General features: G+C 40.5%; 1 protein-coding gene across 4 annotated transcripts in view; it reads right to left on the bottom strand.

Moving 5' to 3' along the window:
• The window catches only part of cd226 (CD226 molecule), a 56,699-nt gene that overhangs the window by 23,151 nt on the left and 9,762 nt on the right, over nt 1-23,786 (bottom strand). For all 4 annotated transcript variants that reach the window (XM_072570670.1, XM_072570673.1, XM_072570674.1 and 1 more), the window contains exons 2-3: nt 22,182-22,514; nt 15,335-15,673 (exon numbers count right to left, since the gene is read on the bottom strand). In XM_072570670.1, the coding sequence (XP_072426771.1) occupies nt 15,335-15,673; nt 22,182-22,514 (672 nt within the window). The remainder of the gene's footprint in view (nt 1-15,334; nt 15,674-22,181; nt 22,515-23,786) is intronic.

Genomic DNA, 23,786 nt, shown 5'->3' with positions numbered 1-23,786 from the left:
CTTATCCAAACTAAACACCACCTGCCACTTTCCAGCCCTTTGACCCGTTTCATCAAGATCCCTCTGTAATCTTAGAAAACCTTCTTCGCTGTCTCTTCTGCCATCAATTTTGGTATCATCTACAAACTTTCTAAATATGTACAACCTATCAATTCACAAAATAAGTCTACACTATGTATAAAGTTATTAAATAAAATCAGAATATACTGGAGAAAGTCAGAGGTCTGCCAACACATCAGTGGGTGGAATGGTGGCTCAGTGGTCAGCACTGCTGCCTCACAGCACCAGAGACTGGAGCTCAATTGCAGCTATTGGTAACTGTCTGTGTGGAGTTTGCATGTTTTCCCCTCTCTGCATGGGTTTCCACCAGGTGATCTGGTTTCCTTCCACAGTCTAAAGATGTGCAAAACTGGGTGGACTGACCATGCAAAATTGTCCTGTTGGGTATAAGGATGTTCCTCATTCCACCCGCTGACAGTTGCTGGCAGATCTTCTGAGTTTCTCCAGCAGTTCTGATTTTGTTTAAGAAGGATTAGAGATGGTAAATGTTGGGGTACAGGGATAGGGTTGGCAGCTAGGAATAGGTGGGATGCTCTTCAGAGGTGCAGACTTGATGGACTGACTGGCCTCTTTCCACACTGTCGGGTTTTGTGATTCTGTGCAGCCTAAAACAGGGTTAACATTTTGAGACCAGGGACCCTCTATTAGAACTGTGAAGTCATTAAACTGAATTGTACATCTGTTTTTCAGTAATTAGAATAGTTTGGTTTTAATTTTTCCATTGAGAACTGGCCTTAGGTAGTTTGGATCAATGACTTGTGTCACAACGCTGGTCTTTTTACAAGGTTACTATGCCCTAAAGGTTTTTTTCTAGAGAGGGGTATTTGGCTAGGCTCCAACTATGTTTATTGGGGCCCTTTATGTTTATCTCGAACAGATAATGCCTCCGGCCTAATACTTTCATGTCTTAAAAAAAGCATAGTCAAAGGGGAGTGGCCAGCTGGCTGTGCAGCTAGCCTTCATTTAGATTAGAGATTTTGATTCAGTTCAGTAGCAGTCTATATGAAGAAGGGCTGCTGGGGCAAGTCCAGCCGGGTTCTCTCTCTCTCTCTCTCTCTCTCTCTCTCTCTCTCTAACCTCAAACCTGTAAGCCCTGGTTTGTTTCATTTTTACTCTTTGTGCAAAGGGATGTGTTTATTGGGACTGTTGCGAGTATTTTCAGAATAACATCATCAGTCTGTCAGGTTTTTGGATAGGGTAAGTTATCTGGTAGTCAATATTTTGCTCTTTGTGTTTCATTCCGTAATTTTGTAAAAAATAAATTTTGTTTGTTTAAAACTTGGCAGTCGGACCAGCTAATTCTCTCCAGGAATATCTGCTATACACTTTCCTAAAACAAATAGCGATGTTATGGTCTGGGCTACCTGCTTCAAAATGTTTTAAGGAGTCGGGCCTGGTCCATAACAGCTTGGGGGCTTGTCCAAGATTTAAACAGTGAATGGTAGGTGTCAGTGTCTTTTCTTTCAGGTGTTAATTTGGTTGGTTTAAACAGCGCGAGGATAGCAATGGTTCTTTCATCACCAAGGAGATTCTGGAGGTGGAGGATCTGATCTTGGGGGTTTTACAAAAGGCAAATAAGATCAAGCTGCATGAATTAGTGGAAAAGCTGGGGTTGAAGTTACCTTCTAATTTGAGGAAAGATGAGATGATTGCAGCAGTAGGTCAGCACTTAAATTTCCTGGAAGTGCCTTCAGGATCTGTAGAGATAGCTAAACTGCAATTGCAAATGAAGAAGCTTAAGTTAGAAGCAGAACTGAAACAGTTTGAATTATGACTAAAATCAAAAGAGAAAGAACAAGGAAGACCTTTAGCAGAAGAGAAAGAAAAATAGAGAGAGAGAGTTTGAACTTTAGAAAATGGCACTTAGCAAGGAAAGTAAGCTTAAAAAGATGGAGGTGAAGGCTGAAGGTAGATTTGGTGAGGAAGAGAGTGAGGATGAGCATGCCCCTGCCAGTCAAACGCCTGGTGAGAAACTGTTTAAGTATGTTCAAGCATTACCTAAATTAGATGACAAGCATGTGGAAGCCTTTTTCATCTCATTTGAAAAAGGAGTGAAACAAATGCTGTGGCCAGAGATCATGTAGGTTTTGTTAATCCAAACCAAACAGGTAGGTAGAACTAGTGAGGTATTCATATCACTATCAGAGGAGGTATCTGGGGAGTGTGTGGAGGTGAAGAAAGCTATCTTAAAGAATATGAGCTTGTACCAGAAACCTATAGACAATGTTTCAGGAATCTAAGGAAGGACTTTGTCAAACCTATATTGAGTTTGAAAGAATCAAGCAAAGTCATTTTGATAATTGGATAAGAAAAGAGCAAACTTATAATGCTCTTAGACAATTATTTTGGAGGAGCTAAAAAATTCACTGCCTGACATAGTGTGAACTCATGTGAAAAAGTAGTGAGTTAAAATGGCAAGGTTAGTAGTTGAAGTGGTTAATGATTATGAGCCAAACACAGTTTGGCTTCCAGAATCAATTTAAACCATGAGGGATAGCAGTTGGGGAAAAAATAAATCCTCATTTGGAAAGGGAAAGGTAGATCTCAGTGAAGATCATCAGGAGAACTCACGACGGGATAAAAAGGAAACCCTTGATGGGGACAATAAAGTAAAAAGCTCTGGTTTTTTTTCATTGCAACAAAGTAGACCACATGAAATCAGTGTTGGTGGTGGAGGAAAAGCACAGGAAAGCCAGATATAGGAAAGCAGGATAAGCCTGAAAATTTTGTTGGAGTGGTAACAGAAAGCCCAGTGGAAGCTAGAAAGCTACATCAGAGTGCACACGCTGATCAGAGGTTGGTTAAGGAGGAAGTGCAGGATCTGCTTCAAAAAATATACCTGCAAAGGTAAAGCTTATTCACATAGATCAGGGGTAGCAGGTAAAGGGGATACAATATTAAAGGACACAGGATCCTCTCAGTCTGTAATGCTGAAAGATGAGGAGATATGTACTCCTGCAGGACTATTGCCAGAAAAGGTGCTGGTAACAAGAATTCATGGTGAGACAAAAAGCGCTCAATTATGTAAAGTGAGGATACAATGTCCAGAAAATGTGAAGAATTTGTGATAGGAGTACTGGACAAACTCTTAGCTCCAAGAATACAATTTGTCCTTGCGAATGATATCGCTGATTCACCGGTTAGCATGCTACCTACTGTGGTTGAAAAGCCAGTGGAGACGCAGGCAACTGAAGCAACTTTACCCTGTCACATGACACCAGGTTATAGTCCAACACTATAGTCTTCGGAGCAGTGCTCCTTCATCAGGTGGTTGTGGAGTATAAGATCGTAAGACACAGAATTTATAGCAAATGTTTACAGTGTGATATAACTGAAATTATATTTGAAAAAGACCTGGATTGTTTGCTAAGTCTCTCATCTTTAAGAATGACCATGTTGGTTTCCGTTCTTTCACAGGTAAATTGCAAAGCTTTTTTTAAAAGTACATTCTTAACTTTAATCATTGGTGTCATGTCAGCCCAAAGAATGTATCAAAGGTGTGAACTTTCCTCTGTGAGACTGTCTGTGCCACAATGGTCAGACTGATTCGAACCTAAAAAACGGATGTGCAGAATCTTACATGGACTTGTGCAGTTTTGAGCAAAGTAAAATGTAATTCTGCAAGTACAAATATACACACACACACACACACACATATATAGGTTTATGGTGTGTGTGTGTGTGTTTGTTGATGGGGGGGGGGGGGGGGTGATGGGTTCATGTCACACTACTGGTGACCCCATTGCACTATACACATACACAGATACACGCACACATTCCTACACACACACACTCTCCAAAAGATACACACACCCTCTCAGACTTATACCCCTTTACACTCGCACAATCTCTCACAGACACTCATAACCACCCTCCCTATACAGCACTCTGAAAGCTAATGCTTCCAAATAAATCTGTTGGACTATAACCTGGTGTTGTGTGATTTTTAACTTTGTGCGCCTTAGTCCAACACCAGCATCTCCAAATCAGGATTTTACCCTGGAATCTTCCCTGGTTGTGTAGTAATGAGATCCAGAGTCACCAGTTGAAGCAGGGGAGATCAAAGGGTACAGATAAGGAAGCTGAAGTAGCATTAGCAGAGACTGTATTCAATCAGTTAATTGAGACAAAACAGGAGCAAATAGATAATCATTCAAATATCTTTAGCTCTGCAAAACATATTGAATTACAGCAGAAAGATGAAAATTTAAAGCAGTTGTATCAAAAGGCATATTCAGAGAAGGAATCTGAATATATTCCTGAGTGTTATTACCTGAAAAATAATGTCTTAATGAGGAAATGGAGACCATCACATATTCAAGCACATGAGAAATGGGCAGAAGTTCTTATCAAATTGTATTTCCAGTGGGGTATAGAAGGGAGGTGTTGCGAGTGGCGCATGAGCTACCATCTGGAGGTTATTTAGGAGTGAGGAAAACACAAATTAAAATACAAAGACATTTCTACTGGCCTGGACTGCACAAAGATGTAGTTGAATTTTACCAGACATGTCAGCTAATTGGAAAACCACAGGTGATAATAAAACCTGCACCTTTAATACCTGTTCCAGCATTTGAGAAATCTTTCCAAGAGTTCCACTACCTCAACCAATAGGTGGGAATCAATATTTGTTAACAATACTGGATGTATCGACTGGATTTCCAGAGGCTGTTCCATTATGCAATATCACAGCTAAAAGGATTGGAGAAGAATGACTCAAATGTTTTACTAGATAATACTACCAATAGAGATACAGTCAGATCAAGGGTAAAACTTCACATTCAACCTATTCAAAGACATTATGGACAACTTAGGAATAAAACAATTTAAATCTGCACACCATCCAGAATAGCAGGGAGCACTAGAAAGGTGGGACTAGACCCTAAAGACCATTTGAGGTCTTATAGTCAGGATTATCCAGATGTTTGGGATAAGTGAATTCCATTTGTGCTTTTTGCTATCAGAGGTGCGCCAAATGAATCGACCGAATTCACTTCATTAGAATTAGTTTTTGGACATGAAGTAAGAGGACCATTAAAATTGATTAAGCATAAGTTAGTAAGTCAGAATTCAGAGACCACAAATTTGGGCTATGTGTCGAATTTTAAAGAATGAATAACTCGAACTGGGGAGTTGGCTAGATGGCATTTAAACCTATTGCAGCATGAAATGAAACAAGAAGAGGATAAGAAATCAAAAACTCACAATTTTGCTATCAGGGATAAGGTATTAATATTACTTCCAGTAATAGGTGAACCTTTAAAAGGAAGGTTGAGTGGATCTTACTAAATTGAGAGGAAATTGAGCGAATTGAACTGCTTGATAGTGACTCCAGACAGGAAAAAATCTCACAGAGTGTGTCACGTAAATATGCTCAAAAGGTATTTTGACAGGGAAGAAAAGCAAGAGGAGAAGGCGGTGATGATTTCAATGCAGAAGGAAGAACCAACTTCATAGGATTCTGAATTGGACACTCCTCAAGTTAAATTGGACAATGAGGAAGTTGTCAAAAATTGGGATAAGTTATTGAATTATCTTTCTAAGAAAAATCAAAATGACCTGAAAGAGTTATTACTATCACATGGGGAGATATGCGGAAGTAAACTGGGATGTACTAACCTAATTGTGCATTATGTAGATATAGGAGATGCTGTTCTGATAGGCATAACCCTCTAAAGTTGTCACAGGTTCATAAAGAGATTGCATGCATGCTCCAAGACAACATAATCAAAGTGAGTTACAGTGACTGGAGCTCACCCATAGTAATGGTGCCAAAGCCGATGGTACCCTATAGTTATGTGTGGACTATCGCAAAGTCAATGCAATTACAAAGACTGATACATATTCAATTCAGCAGTTGGAAGACTGTGTTGAAAAGGTGGTACAAGCAACTTACATTTCTAAGTTGGACTTGCTCAGAGACTACTGGCAAGTACTTTTGTCAGAGAGAGCAAAGGCAATTTCGGCTTTCGTAACGCCACATCAGTTTAAAGTCATACCATTTGGGATGAAAAACACTCTGGCCACATTTCAGAGACTAACCAACAAGGTGATTGCCAGATTACTCAAATGTGTTGTTTACATCAGTGATCTAGTGAATTTTAGTTACTCATTGAAGGAACATTGAAACATTTGTCAGACTGACTTGATTGACTTCGGAAAGCAGGCTTGTTGGTAAACCTAGCTGAAAGTGAATTACCAAAGCCCAAGTCACCTTCCTGGGTCATGTTATTGGACATGGACAAATGGTGCCACAGGATGCAAAAACAAAAGTAATTGGAGAATTTCCTGTGCCATCGACAAAAACAGCAGCACTACGGTTCCTGGGATTGAATGGATCTTATCAAATGTTTGTGCAAAAGTTTAGCAGTATGGCTGCTCCACTCACTGAATTCTAAAGAAAAAGGCTCGAAGTTTCAGAGGACAGTGGACTGTCAGAAGGTGGTTAACAGCCTGAAGATAGTGTTAACCACTGCCCCAGGATTAGTCACAAAGCCTTTCAGGGTGGCTATCGATGCGAGTGATGTGGGTATCAGTGCTGTGCTCCTGCAGGAAGATGACAAGAAGATAGAAAGACCTATCAGGTTTTTCTCCAGGAAGATGAACTTTCATCAGCGGAAATATTCCAACAGTTGAGAAGGAGACTTTGAGCTTGGTGTTGGCATTACAACATTTCAATGATTATATTACCAGCAACACATCTGAGACAATCGTATACACTGATCATAACCCATTGACATTTTTGGAGAAATTTAAGGATGAACATGCCAGACTGTGTAAATGGAGTCTGTTGTTACAGCCATTCAATTTGAAAATTGTGCATGTGACAGGTTGAGAAAACGTGTTTGCCAATGCATTACCGAAACTCGAATTAGAGATAGGGCGTTCGGTGGGGTGAGAACCACAGACTGAATCCGAATATAGTTGTGCATGTTTATGTATTTATAATCGGTGAACGTATATGTGTGTTTTAGCATAATAACCACTATTTTTTGGCATTTTGAAAAATGATGCCATCTTTGGGTATTGATTTTTTTTAAAGAGGGAGGTGTCACAATGCTGGTCATAGAGTCACAGAGATGTACAGCATGGAAACAGACTGTCCGGTCCAACCCATCCATGCCGACCAGATATCCCAACCCAATCTAGTCCCACTTGCCAGCACCCAGCCCATATCCCTCCAAACCCTTCCTATTTATATACCCATCCAAATGCCTCTTCAATGTTGCAATTGTACCAGCCTCCACCACTTACTCTGGCAGCTCATTCCATACACGTACCAAACTCTGCGTGAAAAAGTTACCCTTAGGTCTCACCCTAAACCTATGCCCTTTAGTTCTGGACTCCCAGACCCCAGGGAAAAGACTTTGTCTATTAATCCTATCCATGCCCCTCATAATTTTGTAAACCTCTATTAGGTCACCCCTCAGCCTCCGACGCTCCAGGGAAAACAGCCCCAGCCTGTTCAGCCTCTCCCTGTAGCTCAGATCCTCCAACCCTGGCAACATCCTTGTAAACCTTTTCTGAACCCTTCAAGTTGCACAACATCTTTCCGATAGGAAGGAGAACAGAATTTCATGCAATATTCCAACAGGTGGCCTAACCAATGTCCTATACAGCCGCAACATGACCTCCCAACTCCTGTACTCAATATTCTGACCAATAAAGGAAAGCATACCAAATGCCTTCTTCACTATCCTATCTACCTGCGACTCCATTTTCAAGGAGCTATGAACCTGCACTCCAAGGTCTCTTTGTTCAGCAACACTCCCTAGGACCTTACCATTAAATGTATAAGTCCTGCTAAGATTTGCTTTCCCAAAATGCAGCACCTCACATTTATCTGAATTAAACTCCATCTGCCACTTCTCAGCCCATTGGCCCATCTGGTCCAGATCCTGTTGTAATCTGAGGTAACCCTCTTCGCTGTCCACTACACCTCCAATTTTGGTGTAATCTGCAAACTTACTAACTGTACCTCTTATGCTCGCATCCAAATCATTGGTGTAAATGACAAAAAGTAGAGGAGCCAGCACCGATCCTTGTGGCACTCCACTGGTCACAGGCCTCCAGTCTGAAAAATTGGAGCCACCACCACCCTCTGTCTTCTACCTTTGAGCCAGTTGTATCCAAATAGCAAGTTCTCCCTGTATTCCATGTGATCTAACCTTGCTAATCAGTCTCCCATGGGGAACCTTGTCGAACGCCTTACTGAAGTCCTTATAGATCACATCTACTGCTCTGCCCTCGTCAATCTTCTTTGTTACTTCTTCAAAAAATTCAATCAAGTTTGTGAGACATTATTTGCACGCACCAGGCCATGTTGACTATCCCGAATCATCCTTACATGTACATCCTGTCTGTCAGGATTCCGTCCAACAACTTGCCCACCACCATGGTCAGTCTCACCGGTCTAGAGTTCCCTGGCTTGTCTTTACCGCCCTTCTTAAACAGTGGCACGTTTGCCAACCTCCAGTCTTCCGGCACCTCACCTGTGACTATCGATGATACAAATATCTCTGCAAGAGGCCCAGCAATCACTTCTCCAGCTTCCCAGAGTTCTTGGGTACACCTGATCAGGTCCTGGGGATTTATCCACCTTTAACCGTTTCAAGACATCCAGCACTTCCTCCTCTGTAATCTGGACATTTTGTAAGATGTCACCATCTATTTCCCTACAGTCTGTATCTTCCATATCCTTTTCCACAGTAAATACTGATGCAAAATATTCACTAAGTATCTCCCCCATTTTCTGTGGCTCCACACAAAGGCCGCCTTGCTGATCTTTGAGGGGCCCTATTCTCTCCCCAGTTACCCTTTTGTCCTTAATATATTTGTAAAAACCCTTTGGATTCTCCTTGATTCTATTTGCCAAAGCTATCTCATGTCCCCTTTTTGCCCTCCTGATTTCCCTCTTAAGTATACTCCTACTTCCTTTATACTCTAAGGATTCACTCAATCTATCCTGTCTGTACCTGACATATACTTCCTTCTTTTTCTTAACCAAACCCTCAATTTCTTTCGTCATCCAGCATTCCCTATACCTACCAGCCTTCCCTTTCACCCTGACAGGGATATACTTTCTCTGGATTCTTGTTATCTCATTTCTGAAGGCTTCCCATTTTCCAGCCGTCCCTTTACCTCCAATCAGGTTTGAAAGTTCTTGCCTAATACCGTCAAAATTGGCCTTTCTCCAATTTAGAACTTCAACTTTTAGATCTGGTCTATCCTTTTCCATCACTATTTTAAAACGAATAGAATTATGGTCGCTGGCCCCAAAGTGCTCCCTCACTGACACCTCAGTCACCTGCCCTGCCTTATTTCCCAAAAGTAGGTCAAGTTTTGCACCTTCTCTAGTAGGTACATCCACATACTGAATCAGAAAATTGTCTTGTACACACTTAAGAAAATCCTCTTCATCTAAACCTTTAACACAATGGCAGTCCCAGTCAATGTTTGGAAAGTTAAAATCCCCTACCATAACTACCCCATTATTCTTACAGATAGCTGAGATGTCCTTACAAGTTGTTTTCTCAATTTCCCTCTGACTATTGGAGGGTCTATAAGACAATCCCAATAAGGTGATCATCCCTTTCTTATTTCTCAGTTCCACCACAATAACTTCCCTGGATGTATTTCCAGGAATATCCTCCCTCAGCATAGCTGTAATGCTATCCCTTATCAAAAATGCCACTCGCCCTCCTCTCTTGCCTCCCTTTCTATCCTTCCTGTAGCATTTGTATCCTGGAACATTAAGCTGCCAGTCGTGCCCATCCCTGAGCCATGTTTCCGTAATTGCTATAATATCCCAGTCCCATGTTCCTAACCATGCCCTGAGTTCATCTGCCTTCCCTGTTAGGCCCCTTGCATTGAAATAAATGCAGTTTAATTTATCAGTCCTACCTTGTTCCTGCCTGCCCTGACCATTTGACTCACTTCTGTGCTCAGCTGTACCCATCTCAGATCGATCTCCTTCCTCACTATCTCCCTGGGTCCACCCCCCCCACCCCCCGTCTCCCCCCCCCCGTCCCCCGTCCCCCGTCCCCGTCCCCCCCCCCCCCCCCCACCTTACTAGTTTGAATCCTCCCAAGCAGTTCTAGCAAATTTCCCTGCCAGTATATTAGTCCCCTTCCAATTCAGGTGCAATCCGTCCTTCTTGTACAGGTCACTTCTACCACAAAAGAGATTCCAATGATCCAAAATTGTGAATCCTTCTCCCATACACCAGCTCCTCAGCCATGCATTCATCTGCTCTATCCTCCTATTCCTGCCCTCACTAGCTCGTAGCACTGGGAGTAATCCAGATATTAGTACCCTTGAGGACCTCCTTTTTAAATTTTTGCCTAACTCTCTGTAATCTCCCTTCAGAGTCTCAACCTTTTCCCTTCCTGTGTCGTTGGTTCCAATGTGGACAATGACATCCTACTGGCTTCTCGCCCTCCTGAGAACATTCCGCACCCTCTCTGAGACATCCTTGATCCTGGCACCAGGAAAACAACACACCATTCTGATTTTTCTCTGCTAGCCACAGAAACGTCCGTCTGTACCTCTGACTACAGAATCCCCTAATACAATTGATCTCTTGGAAGCCGACGTACCCCTCGTTGCATTAGAGCCAGTCTCAATACCAGAAACTTGGTTGTTCGTGCTACATTCCCCTGAGAATCCATCACCCCCTACATTTTCTCTTTTTACAAGGTTACTAAGCCCTTGAATTTCTTTCCAGAGAGGGGTGTAATTGGTCAGGCTGCAACTAGGCTGGGTTTGAAAGGTTTCTTGAGGCTTTTTTTGTTTACCCCTAACAGATAATTCCTGTGGCCTAATGCTTTCATGTCTTTAAAAAACAGTATAATCAAAGGGGAATGGCCAGCTGGCTGTGTAGCTAGCTTTTGTTTAGATTAGAATTTTTGATTCAGCTCAGCAACAGTGTGTGTGAAGAAAGGCTGCTGGGGCAAGTCCAGCCAGGTACTCTCTTGGTCTCTAACTTCAAGCCTGTAAGCCCTGATTTGTTTCGTCTTTACTCGTTGTACTAAGGGATGTACTAATACTAATTGGGTATTGTTGCAAGTATTTTCGGAACAGCATCATTAAGTTAGGACTGTCTATCAGGTTTTTGCATTGGATAAGTTTTCTACTTTCTGTTCTTTGTGATTCATTCTGTAGTTTTGTAAATAAATTCTGTTTGTTTAAAACTTGGCAGTTGGACCAGCTAATTCACTCTGGGAATATCTACTATATACTTACCTAAAACAAATAGCTAAGTTATGGTTTGGGCTACCTGCTTAAAAATGTTTTGAGGGGTCAAGCCTGATCCATAACATTTGTACAGCATTAAAGTGAACAACTTGCAAAGAAATTAGGTTGCTTTTTTAGGACAGGAAGGGATATAACCTGCTGAAGTTATTTATGTGAATTACAAATTAAGGAAGAATACAATCTTTCTAGAGTAACTAACCAGATGAGGAATATTCCTGGAATGACGCATTGATATAGTTAATCTCTTGCATATTTATGCAATGCTAGAGTCTTACGAATTTCTAAACAATGTGCTGGATTTAGAGATTAGTGATCAAGCGCTGACATTTACCACTGGATTCAAAGCTAGCTGCCCTCCTAAACATGAATATTCTCAGTGATATGATTGACATTTTGCCCAATGTCAATGTGAATAATGTGGGAAACTTCCCAGCTCTACAAACTCAACTTTTAAAACTGGCTGCCCAGAATTCCCAATTTTGTTGCAATGGCAGGAAAACCTAGCATGAGGTAAGATGGATTTCCAGAAATCTAGCATCAGTGATTTCAGTAAGGACTACAAGTAGCCAATCACATTGGGATATTCTCACAGGCAGTAAACTCGATAATTAAAAAAATTGAATTGCTTCACTACCACAAAAAGTACAAATAGTGAAATAATCGATCATCAGTAAAGAAATGGAAGGTGTTATCAACAGTGCTTTCAAGCAGAAACTGCTCAGCAACAATGTGTTCAGTGATGCCCAATTGGGGTTCCATCAGGACCATTCAGCTCCTGATCTCATTACAGACTTGGTTCAAACATGGTCAAAAGAGCTGAATTCCAGAGGTGAGGTCAGACTGCTTTTGACCATGTGTGGCATCAAGGAGTTCTAACAAAATTGGAATCAATGGGTATTGTGGGGAAAAGTCTCCACTGGTCAGAGTCATGCCAGGCATGCAGGAAGATGGTTGTGGTTCTTGGAGGTCAGACATCTCAACTCCAGGACATCTCTGCACGAGTTCCTCATGATAGTGTCCTAGTCCCAAACATCTTCAGCTGCTTCATCAATGACCTTCACTCCATCATTAGGTCAGAAGTGGGGATATTCACCAATAATTTCCTAATATTCATCACCTGTACAGCTTCTCAGATACTGAAACAGTCCATATTCAAATGCAACATGATCTGGACAATGTCCAGGATTGGACTGATAAGTGCTAAATAACATTCACGCCACACAAATATCAGGCAATGACCATCTCGAATAAGGGACAATCTAACCACCACCCTTGCCTTTCAATTTTTTTACCATCACTGAATCCCCACTATCAACATCTGAGGTTACCATTGACCAGAAACTCAACTGGACTCACCACATATACACTGTAGCAACAAAAGCAAGTTAGAGACTATAAATACTGTGGTGAGTAACTCACCTCCTGACCCTTCAAAGCCTGTCCACCATTTCCAAGGCACACATCAGGAGCATATGTAATGCTAGAGACTTATTAAGTGGAATAATTTGCCAGAATAGCTGCAGTTCTAACAACACTCAAGAAGCAAAACACCATCCAGGTCAAAGCAGCCTGCTTGATTGGAAACATGTCCACAATTAACCTCTCCCTCCATCTGATGCTCAGTTGAAGCATTGTATACTATCTACAAGATATGCCATAGAAATTCACCAAAGATCATTAGACGGCACTTTCCAAATCCTCAGCTACTTCCATATAGAAAGACAAAGGTCCCCAGATACATGGAAACACCACCACCTGCAAGTTCCTCTCCAAGTCACTCACTATCCTGACTTAAAAATATATTGCTGTCCCTTCACATTGCAAGGTCAAAATTCTGGAATTCTCTCCCTAAGGGCATGTGGGTCTTTCTAAGGGCATGTGGATTATGATAGTTCAAGATGGCAGCTAACTTCTAGATTCTCAAAGGCAACAAGGAACTGACAATAAATGCAGGCCCTACCAGCTATGCCCACATCACATCAGTGAATTTAAAAAATGATTGCGATATGCACATGGGACAAGGGAAGCAAAATGTCATAAGCTTAAGAAATTGGAAATATTGTTCTTACCATACTAGATTTGACATTGAGCAACTATTAAACGACTCTTTCCAGGTCATTTATTAGTAATTATGAATGTCGTGTACAGAGGGGAAAAATAATGTTTTAATGTCTTCACAATAATACAGGCACAAGAGTGGAATTTCTCAGAGTTCAATAACTGCCAACTGATTGCAGGGAGGAAACCTTAAAAAAAGTATCCTGAGGCAAAAATGTCAAATTATTGATCGTAGCCTCAGGATATCCATGTTAAACTGCACGTGGGTGGACCAGAAGCTGCTGTCAGCTTCAGAGAAGAAACGAAAGCAATCACTGACAATTTTGCTAACAGTACTACTGTGCTTTTGTCCCTTAAGGAATGCTATTCTCACCCTGCCTAACCTATGTGTGACTCCAGATCCTCAGTGATTTAGTTGCCTCTCAACGGCCCTCTAAAATTGTCTGGTAGACCAGCAAGAGGGCGGAAGAAAATGTCGAGCAAGCCAGCCTCTCAAGAACAGTTAGGGATGGCAATAATCTAGGCCTTACCAGAGACGCCCATGTCCTATCGCTGAATAATGTTCTAGATGAATGTTCGAATTTTTATAAATGATATAGTTCAATGGAGAGTTTGAGTTAAATTTAACTATGATCGAGACCAGATGGGTAGGAGAGTCATAGAGACACAGAAATGTACAGCACAGAGAGAGACACTTTGGTCCAACTTGTCCATGCTGACCAGATATCCCAACCTAATCTAGTCCCATCACTTGAACCATATCTTTTTAAACCCTTCCTATTCATATACCCATCCAGATGCCTTTTAAATGTTGTAATTGTACCAGCCTCCACCACCTCCTCTTGCAGTTCATTCCATACACATACCACCCTCTGCGTGAAAAACCTGCCCCTTCGGCCCCTTTTAAATCTTGCCCCTCTCACTCAAAATCTATGCCCTATAGTTCTGGACTCCCCCACTCCAAAGAAAAGACCTTGTCTATTTACCCTATCCATGCTCCTCATGATTTTATAAACCTCTGTAAAGTCACCCCTCGGCCTCCAATGCTCCAGAGAAAACAGCCCCAGCCTATTCAGCCTTTCCCTTTAGCTCAAACCCTCCAACCCTGGCAACATTCTTGTCAATCTTTTCTGACCCCTTTCAAGTTTCACAACTGTCCTCCTATAGGAGGAAGACCAGAATTGCAAAAACACGAGTCTAGGGCAAGACAGAAATTGAATTGTGGTCAAAATAAATGGCTCATGATATGTCTCAAAGATATAAATGACGGAGCTGGTTGGTAAAAGGACTGACAGCTGCATATCTGGTCATCTTCTCACTCTGATGTGGATTGAGCTGAAGAGGAATGGAAGCAAAATACCAGCAAACACAATAAGCATGCAATTTTGAAAGGCTTCAGAACAATAAACGCACTTCTTCCACATTTGCAGCACCTTCCGGAAGAAAATTCCACAAAACCTCTGCCTAACAAAGCAAAAGAATTCTGACATTCCAGTTATCTTCATACCTGCAACATTCAACACATGCTGTGCCTAGCAGCACTGGGGTCTTCATATCCATGGATTGTATTACTGTCCTAGTATAAGATCAAACTTTAACTTTCAACAATATTTTGCTTATCCACAAATGTGTGGCAGAAGGAAAACTTGTTGATGCCTTTCTCTAAGCATTTTAATTTTGTTCTACTTCATCTGGTTCTGAATTCAAGTTGAGGTTAAATGTTTGCTTATATCTCCATGTCTCTTAGCATTTACGAAATCCTGGATCACATATTTCATCATTCTTCCTTTCTCTGATGAAAATAAGTTCAGCTCCATGGGGATCATTTGTAAATTAGACTCAGAAATCACAATTATGTTCTAGAAACTTGCTTGCCACAGAGGAGATAGAGGAAAGGGAAAAAGCAATGGCAAAATAAAATAAAAGTAGAATAAATTATGTTAGCTTATGACTATCTTACCATCTTCCACATCAACATCAAAGGTTTTGGTCCAGTTTCCATTATTTGTGTCAATATGGCAGCTATACACTCCCACATCATTTGTTGTCACATTCTCTATGGTCAGGCTGATATTTTGATCAGGTGACTGGATAAATCGGATTCTTCGCTTGTAGTCATAGCCAATAAATGATTGTGAAGGTGTAATGTCAACTATGATACTTATTTCTTCTCCAGCCATCCGTTGCCACGTCAACTGTGTAATGCTGTCCACATTTGGATACCCAAAGGATAAGGTCATGATGTTCCCTGGCACAATTTGCACACGGCTGTCTGCTGCCCGACTTCTGGGAAATTTTGCTTTTGAAATATTTGAAGAAAAACAATTAGTAGAACATAATGTCAGGATGGTTATTTAAATTCTGAATAGATTTGAGGCTTGTGCAAAGATGTTTTAATTCACATTGCCCAGACTATGGTTACTTGTCATTCACTTGTATCTTTAGTTTGAATGCATTATGTGTGTATTTGCCAGTGGAAAATGGAAATCAAATGGAGGAGAGTCTGAAAGAACTCAGATATAGCACCAAAGGGCTTCTGAGCAATTGTTGAGTACCAACAGGCAAACTCAAACCGTTTCATCTGGTTTTCATTGACATCAGTAAGTTTCCAATTGGTGTTAATTAATGACTAAGAATGAAAACTGTTTCACATTTGGAATGGTTCATCTGCCATATCAAATTATTGTTTCATATTTTTTCATTATCCTAGTAATAATCACATTAAGGAGTGCCAGTATAGGCAATTCTCTTAGCAAATCAGCAGGAAGAAGCCTTTAATTTTCTCAACTTTTCCGGACCCCTTCTTCAATTAAAGAAAGAAGCTTTTCTGATTATCCTCAACTGTTGGCCTGGCCATTTTTTGGTCATTATGAAGATTGTTTTATCAATCTTCTCTGTTTTTATTAAATACTAGATACATTACCAGCAAAACATGGAAGACCAATTTCAGCCTCAATGTATTTTTTAATGCTAAGCATCTCGGCTGAAATTCTCTCAGGGATTTCCTGAACTTGCCAGAACTTCAGCAGCAGGTCAATGTAACGCCTGCCCTGGATAAAAGCATCCACTTATGCCCCTGCCCTAAGTTCCCCTGAAGTACAACCTGTGGCTGGGTAGGTGGGTCAGAAAACAATGCACACTACTGTTTAATTTTTAACTTTATTTTTTCTTTTTACACTATACTATGAATGAAAGTAATGTTTAACTTATAATTTTCTTCTCTATTTGTTTCTACTCCGTCCTTAAGATTTCGGACCTAGGTACTTCTACCGAAGATGGGTGTGTCAACATTGTGCACTTTTCACTGTAAACCTGTACTTTAGTACTTCAGCACATGTGACAATAATGTCTAAACCTAAATCTATATCTACAGAAGTTGTACTTTTGTACTTTGCTTTCAAAGATCATTCTTCACATTTCACAAATTTCTATGCCATCTATGAGATATTTCTGTAACTATAGGTGTTTTTACAAATATTTACCACTTTCTACTACTGCATGTATTCTGACTACCCTATCACACTGTCTGAGTTAGTTTTATTCACGTTCACATTATTTACTACAGCCGCAATGGAAATTCATATTGTACACATAAGGCAACTACTTACGGTGTCAAACATAGATATTTCTAAAATCGTTGCTCTTTTTGGATGAAATGTAGGTGGGACCATTAGAAGCGTACCTCAGTCATTCATTCCAAAGAGACACAATCTCTGTTTATTTTTATACACTATTCTGATATGATATTATTATTTGTGGATAAATAGCAAAAGGTCCAGCAATTTGGGGACCAGAAAAGTAGAGTTAATTAGAATGTTAGAAGTTTCTCCGCAATAGAAGTTAAGGAGCTGGGAGATGCAAAACTGACACAATACAATCCCATCACTGAAATTACACTGTGACAAGTTTACACGGAAAATTTCAATTACCAATGTAGAAATAAAATGTAAAATACTTTTGCACCTATGTGCTTAAGATCTAGATAGATTACTTGTTGCTTGTGGTTAGATTTAATATGGCTTTATTTCTTCATGCACATTAATAAAACTGTTAGTGTGCTCACATTAACTGTTCATTAAAAAAATAAACAGACTAGTGTCTCTGCCACAATATTGCTGTCAGAAATCCATGTAAAATGGACAGTACTAGCAATGTGGCAAAGAAGAAACTAAATATCTGGTTCCAACATTCACATTTACTTCTTTACAAATGATCTTCAAAATCATTTCACACAACTCATGTACAGCAAAACATCTTAATCATGTCAAAATGTGGAGGTATAATAGAGAGAGAAGAGTGAATAACAAACACCAAACCACAAGAGGCCTTAGCAAGAAAAGGCTGCTGTCTCTGGTATTGAGTGATAAATGGCTAATTATATTCTGCACCTAAAATTAAGAGAAGGGGTAAGAAACTAAAATTAATGGAGAATACACTTTGGAGTCTATTGGACTGAGCTTTTACACAGCTGAAGAGAATCAATAATAAGCTGCAGAGATAAACAAACTGAATTTAGTATTGCAAGTGACAATAGGGTAATCATATGTATTGATCTTTGCTCCGTGCAGCATACCAACTACTGGCTGAAAGTTACATTTTCCATTATTTTAAGCAGAGTGAAATGCTCAAAAGCCAGCCTGATACAACCCAGTAGATTTGTAAAGTAGTCACATTTTATTTATAAATAAAACAAAGGGACTTATCGAGATGCCATGAATGTGTTCTCCCGTAATGCCTTAAGCCTAGCATGATTACAGGAATTGGTTTTCTCAACAACCTGATTGTGGAGGTCACTGCCACTTCAAACCTTATCTCACTCAACATTCACACTTAGTAATTTCGTCATTTGGGCTCATTTGAAATGAATGATCATTTTTCATCTCTCCAGCCCAACAATGTTGAAGCTGATTGCTACACACCAAACTGGTGACCCCCAACTGATCACAGCTCATCAGAGAACAAAGATAAAGAAAGGAATCTGCTGCTCTCTATAATTCAGTTCCAAAACATTAATGTGTTTTTAGTCATTCAAAAATTATAAATAGACATTATTGGCAGCCATTTGTTTCCTTGGGTGCAATTGTCTCAGAGACGTTATCTTGGTTAAATTATACATCTATGATTTCCAACAGCAAAGCAATCTGAAGAAAGTAGTAATGAATATCATAAATTTGGTAGAAGGGTGAAGGATTAGGGAGGATTTAAAGGGCTGTGCAGAAAGATTTGAAGGGGTCACAAAAGAAATGGAAGATAATTTTTAAAAGGTGAAAGGATACTTATATCAGGCTCGTGGTGCTGAGGGATAAAGAGGGATGCATAATTGGATACTGTTTTTCAGAAAATTAGTATGAGGGAAGGTACGTGTTACAGAAAAAGCAACAAGACAACTGATAGAGGTAATTACAGAAAAGGAACTAGCTCTAAAATAAATTAACTAAACTCAAAGTGAATAGCCACTGACTGCACATCCCAGGCAGTTGAAGGTAGTTGAAGGAGATAGCAGAGATTCCGAAAAAAAATTTCAGCATTCCTCTCATATGCAGAATGTGCCGTAGCACTAAAGTGCAGCTTATGTGATATGTATAGCACAGCAGATGATAAATCAAATATCTACAGATCAGTTAATCAAATGTTGATGATCTAATTTGAAATAAAATGTTTAAGCATTTATAAAAGCAAGAGCTAATGATAGACAGATAGCATGGCTTTGCTCAATTTAAATCATGTTTGACAAATTTAATGGCATTTTGAAGAGGTGACTTCTTAGATAAAGAGGATGCAGTCACTGCACTGAGTATCGTTGAAAGATTGTTACATGGATTGAGGAAAGGTTGGAAATAGCATAAATCAGGAATCAATGACACTCCATAATTGTTCTTGGTTTGGACATAATTTGGACTGTAGTATAAATGTGTTGATGCTATAAGAGTGGGGGGTTAGCAGACAGTGAGGACACAGGGACAAATATACAAAATGCTGGAGAAACCCAGTCCGTCTGGCTGCAGACCTTCAACTGAAGAAGCATTATACTGGACTCAAAACTTTAAACTCTGTTTCTCTCTTCACATATGCTGCTAGATTTGCTGAATTTCTCCAGCATTTTCTGCATTTGTTTCAGATTTCCAGCATCTGTAGCTTTTTTTGGTTTTTGAGGGAGGTCATAGGACCGTAGGAAACTGGAGCAGAAGTAGATCATTTGGCCCCCTGACCCTGCTCAAACGTTCAATTAGATCTTTATCCCAGCTATCTTTACTACTTTCCTGCACAATGCCTTGATATCTTTAATGTCTCGAAATTTATCGATCATTGTCTTCAATATATTCAGTGACTGAACCTCCAGAGCTCTCTGGGATAGAGAATTCCAAAGATTCAATACCCTCTCAGTGAATAAATTCATCCTCATCTCAGTACTAAATGGCTTACCTCTTATTCTGAGGTGGTTTGCCTACTTCCAGAGCTTCAGTCAGGTGAAATATTTCTCCTGCATTTACCCTGAAGAGCTCTGTATACTTCAATGAACTCATCTCTCATTCTTCTAGCCTCAACAGAATATAGATAGTAGTGACCTCAACCTTTCCATCCCAGGAATCAGTATGGTGAACCTCTGTTGGAATCCCTCTCTGATAAGTAGATCCTTCCTTAGGTAAGGGTATAGAATTGTAACAGTCCAAATTTGGTCTCATCAAGGCTCTTAAAACAAGATTGCTTCACTCCTGAACTCAAATCCCTTTGCAATAATGGCCAAAATTCCATTTGCCTTTCTAACTGTTTGCTGAGCCTGTATGTTAGCTCTCAGTGACTTATGAACCACATAGGACCCCATGGCTATCATCACTTCCAAATTTCATCATTTAGGAAATGATCTTAATTTTCATTTATCTCCTCAAAGTGAATAACTTCACATTTGTCCACATTATATTCAATCACCATGTTCTTGCTCACTCATCTAGTCTAAGTCCCTTCAAAGGTTCTCTGCATCCTCCTAAAACTCAAATCCCCACATAGTTTTGTGTCATTGGCAAACTTGGAAATATTACATTGATGCAGATTGCTGACAGCTGGGGCCCAGCATGAGGTTTTGCAGTATCCTACTAATCACAGCCTCCCAGCCTGAGAATGGCATGTTTATTCCTTTTTTTCTGTAATCTATTCAGTCACTGGTTGTCAATCCATGCCAGTATATAATGTGGCTACATTTGCCATCTTCCAATCTTCGGGAATCATTCCAATAATTATCAGATTTTGGAAGATGACCACCAATGCATCCATAACTTCTCCAGCCAATTGAAACAGAGACCACTAGAGTAGAATTGCAATGACTAATTTGTACTAGATACTGAGCAAGCCATAGGACTGCACCATGGTACAGTGCAGGGTCCTCAGAAAGGATGATAAAGCCACCAAAAGAGGGTTCAGCATGAATTCATCAGAATGGCTGCAGGATGGGAAAGTGATAGGAAACTGGACCATTTCTACTGGAGCTAGGAAGAAGAAGAGGAAACTTAATCAAGATTTTTAAAATTATGAAAGCTGTTAACAGAAAAAGGAGCAACAGGCAGTCATTTATTTAATATTAGTAGGAGAGGAAGGAGATAGGGTAAGAAAAAAACCATTGGAGCACAGAATGTTTTGCCAAAGGAAATGGTTGATACAGCGATCATTGCAACTTTTGGGAGATTGATTGGATGATTAGATAAATATCTGAAGTAGCTAACGCATAAGAGGTATAGTTACTGAGTTTGCAGATGACACCAAAATTGAAAGTGTAGTGGACAGCGAAGAAGGTTACCTCAGATTACAATGGGATCTTGACCAGATGGGCCAATGGGCTATGAAATGGCAGATGGAGTTTAATTTAGATAAATGCTAGGTGCTGCATTTTGGGAAAGCAAATCTTAGCAGGACTTATACACTTAATTGAAAGGTCCTAAGGAGTGTTGCTGATCAAAGAGATCTTGGATTACAGGTTCATAGTTCCTTGAAAGTGGAGTCGCAGATAGATAGGATAGTAAAGAAGGCATTTGGCATGCATTCCTTTATTGGTCAGAGTATTGAGTACAGGGGTTAGGAGGTCATGCTGCAGCTGGAGAGGACATTGGTTAGGTCACTTTTGGAATATTGCGTGCAATTCTGGTCTCCTTCCTATCGGAAGGATGTTGTGAAACTTGAAAGGGTTCAGAAAAGATTTACAAGAATGTTGCCAGGTTTAGAAGATTTGAGATATAGGGAGAGGTTGAATAGGCTGGGGCTGTTTTCCCTGGAGCATCACAGGTGACATTATAGAGGTTTATAAAATCATGAGGGGCATGGATAAGATAAATAGACAAAGCCTTTTCCTGTGGTGGTGGTGGAGGGGGGGAGAGTCCAGAATTAGGGGATATAGGTTTAGAGTGAGAGCAGAAAGATATAAAAGAGACATAACATTGTCATGCAGAAGGTGGTAAGTGTACGGAATGAGCTACCAGAGGAAGTTGTGGAGGCTGGTACAATTGCAACATTTAAAAGGCATCTAGATGGGTATATGAATGGGTTTGGAGGGAAAAGGGCTGGGTGCTGACAGGTGGGACTATATTGGGTTGGGATATGTGGTTGGCATGGACGAGTTGGACCAAAGGGTCTGTTTCCATCCTGTAAATCTCTATAACTCTATGACTCTAAGCTATTGCAATAAGTGAAGAGAAGTGGGCAATAGAATTAGTTCCAGATTTCTTGAGCAAAGAATTGGCACACACACATGGTTGACCAAATAGCACCTTTCAGTGCTGTAAAATTGTTCAGTCATATTAGTTTGAAGCATAGTCACTTACCTGGGTCTATTACTGCAATGAGTTTCAGCAACACCCCTTCAGGAAAAGTATTAATGGAGCATTGATAAAGGCCCTTATCTGCAGCTGTTGCCTTCAACTTTATATCTCCACTGATAGATGATGACAGAAATGTAACACTCTGATTGTATGGAAAGAAAATGTACTCTCCCCGTTTGGGATTATATACAGCAATTTTGTGCTTCGCATCACCATCTTTCTTCTCCCAGGACAACTGGATCATTTTGCCCATCTCTGGGTATGCACATTTAAGCAAAACTGTGTCCTGGAGTTTAATTATCATGTCCACCTTCTGGTACTCCTTGCAAGTCACGTCTGAAATATCAAGATTTTCAAGGTTTACCACAGGAAGATATAAAAGTATTGCAATACATATTTCACAATATCACAGCTGAGAATTACCAGGGGGAGAGATATAGTTATGATTTTGACTTGTCTCCCAGATGGAGCCTTCATAACAACACAAATACATAGGAATTGCCACAGCATCCTGACATTTCAGTTTTACAATAATATAGTTGCAATCAATATTTATCAGAGACCCGGAAATTACACAAGGTAAAATTTACAGTGGAGGACTTAAGAAAAACTTGTGGCACATTTTTCCCAATGGTACAATTGGCAGTATTTTTGCTCATTGACAGTGTGTTGCTGGAAAAGCACAGCAGGCCAGGCAGCATCTGAGGAGCAGAAACATTGATGTTTCGGGCCGGAACCCTTCATCAGGAAGGGCTCCGGCCTGAAACATTGATTTTCCTGCCCCTCAGATGCTGCTTGACCTGCTGTGCTTTTCCAGCAACACACTCTCAACTCTGATCTCCAGCATCTGCGGACCTTACTGTCTCCTAGCATTTTTCCTCATGTCCAGAGTTGACTCTTAACCATTTATGATTACAATTATGATTTAAATTGTCAGTGGTTGACATGAGACATACATACATACAACCCATCATCAGATAACAATGCTGCAGGTACAAACAGCTATAAAGGAACTTTCTGCATGGAAGCTCCCTCTGAAGGTCACAATTTTCCTGCCATGATCTCAGTCAACACATCATTACTCTCAGTCCTCCTGCAAATGTATCACCTCCATTGCTCTCCACATGGTTTCTTCCTATCCATTCACCAGAACACATCTGCGCCATCTCACACCACTCCCCACAACCCCCCTCACCCCCCACCCCACCCCACGCCAAACTATATTCAGGAAATCTGGTCCTTCCTACTTCACTTCTCCATGTCCCCAATTCCAAACTCTCTCTCCCTTGGAGTCCTTGTCTGCTCCTCCATGCTCCCTCATCCACACTCCACATGCCCCCTTTCCCCTTCTTAGCTGTGACTTGCTCTTACTGTTCTCAAGCCACAGTAAATGCTGTCATTCTCTTGCGCCCCCAAGTCTATGGCAGTGTTCAGTAAGGAAGTCACAAGATAAAGCTGCTTAAAATCATCTGGTGCAAGTCCTCTTTGAAAGAATGAGAACCAGGTACTGTGAGAGGTCTGGGAGCCATTGACTTAATCTCGAAAGTTGGACTCAACTTCAAAACATTCTAACATCACAGGTATTCATGACACTCAAATGTATTAGAA

Source organism: Chiloscyllium punctatum, chromosome 5 (genome assembly GCF_047496795.1).
Source record: "Chiloscyllium punctatum isolate Juve2018m chromosome 5, sChiPun1.3, whole genome shotgun sequence".
Lineage (NCBI taxonomy): Eukaryota > Metazoa > Chordata > Chondrichthyes > Orectolobiformes > Hemiscylliidae > Chiloscyllium > Chiloscyllium punctatum.
The sequence above is the reverse complement of the archived record's forward strand: the minus strand, read 5'-3'. Positions and strand labels throughout refer to the sequence as shown.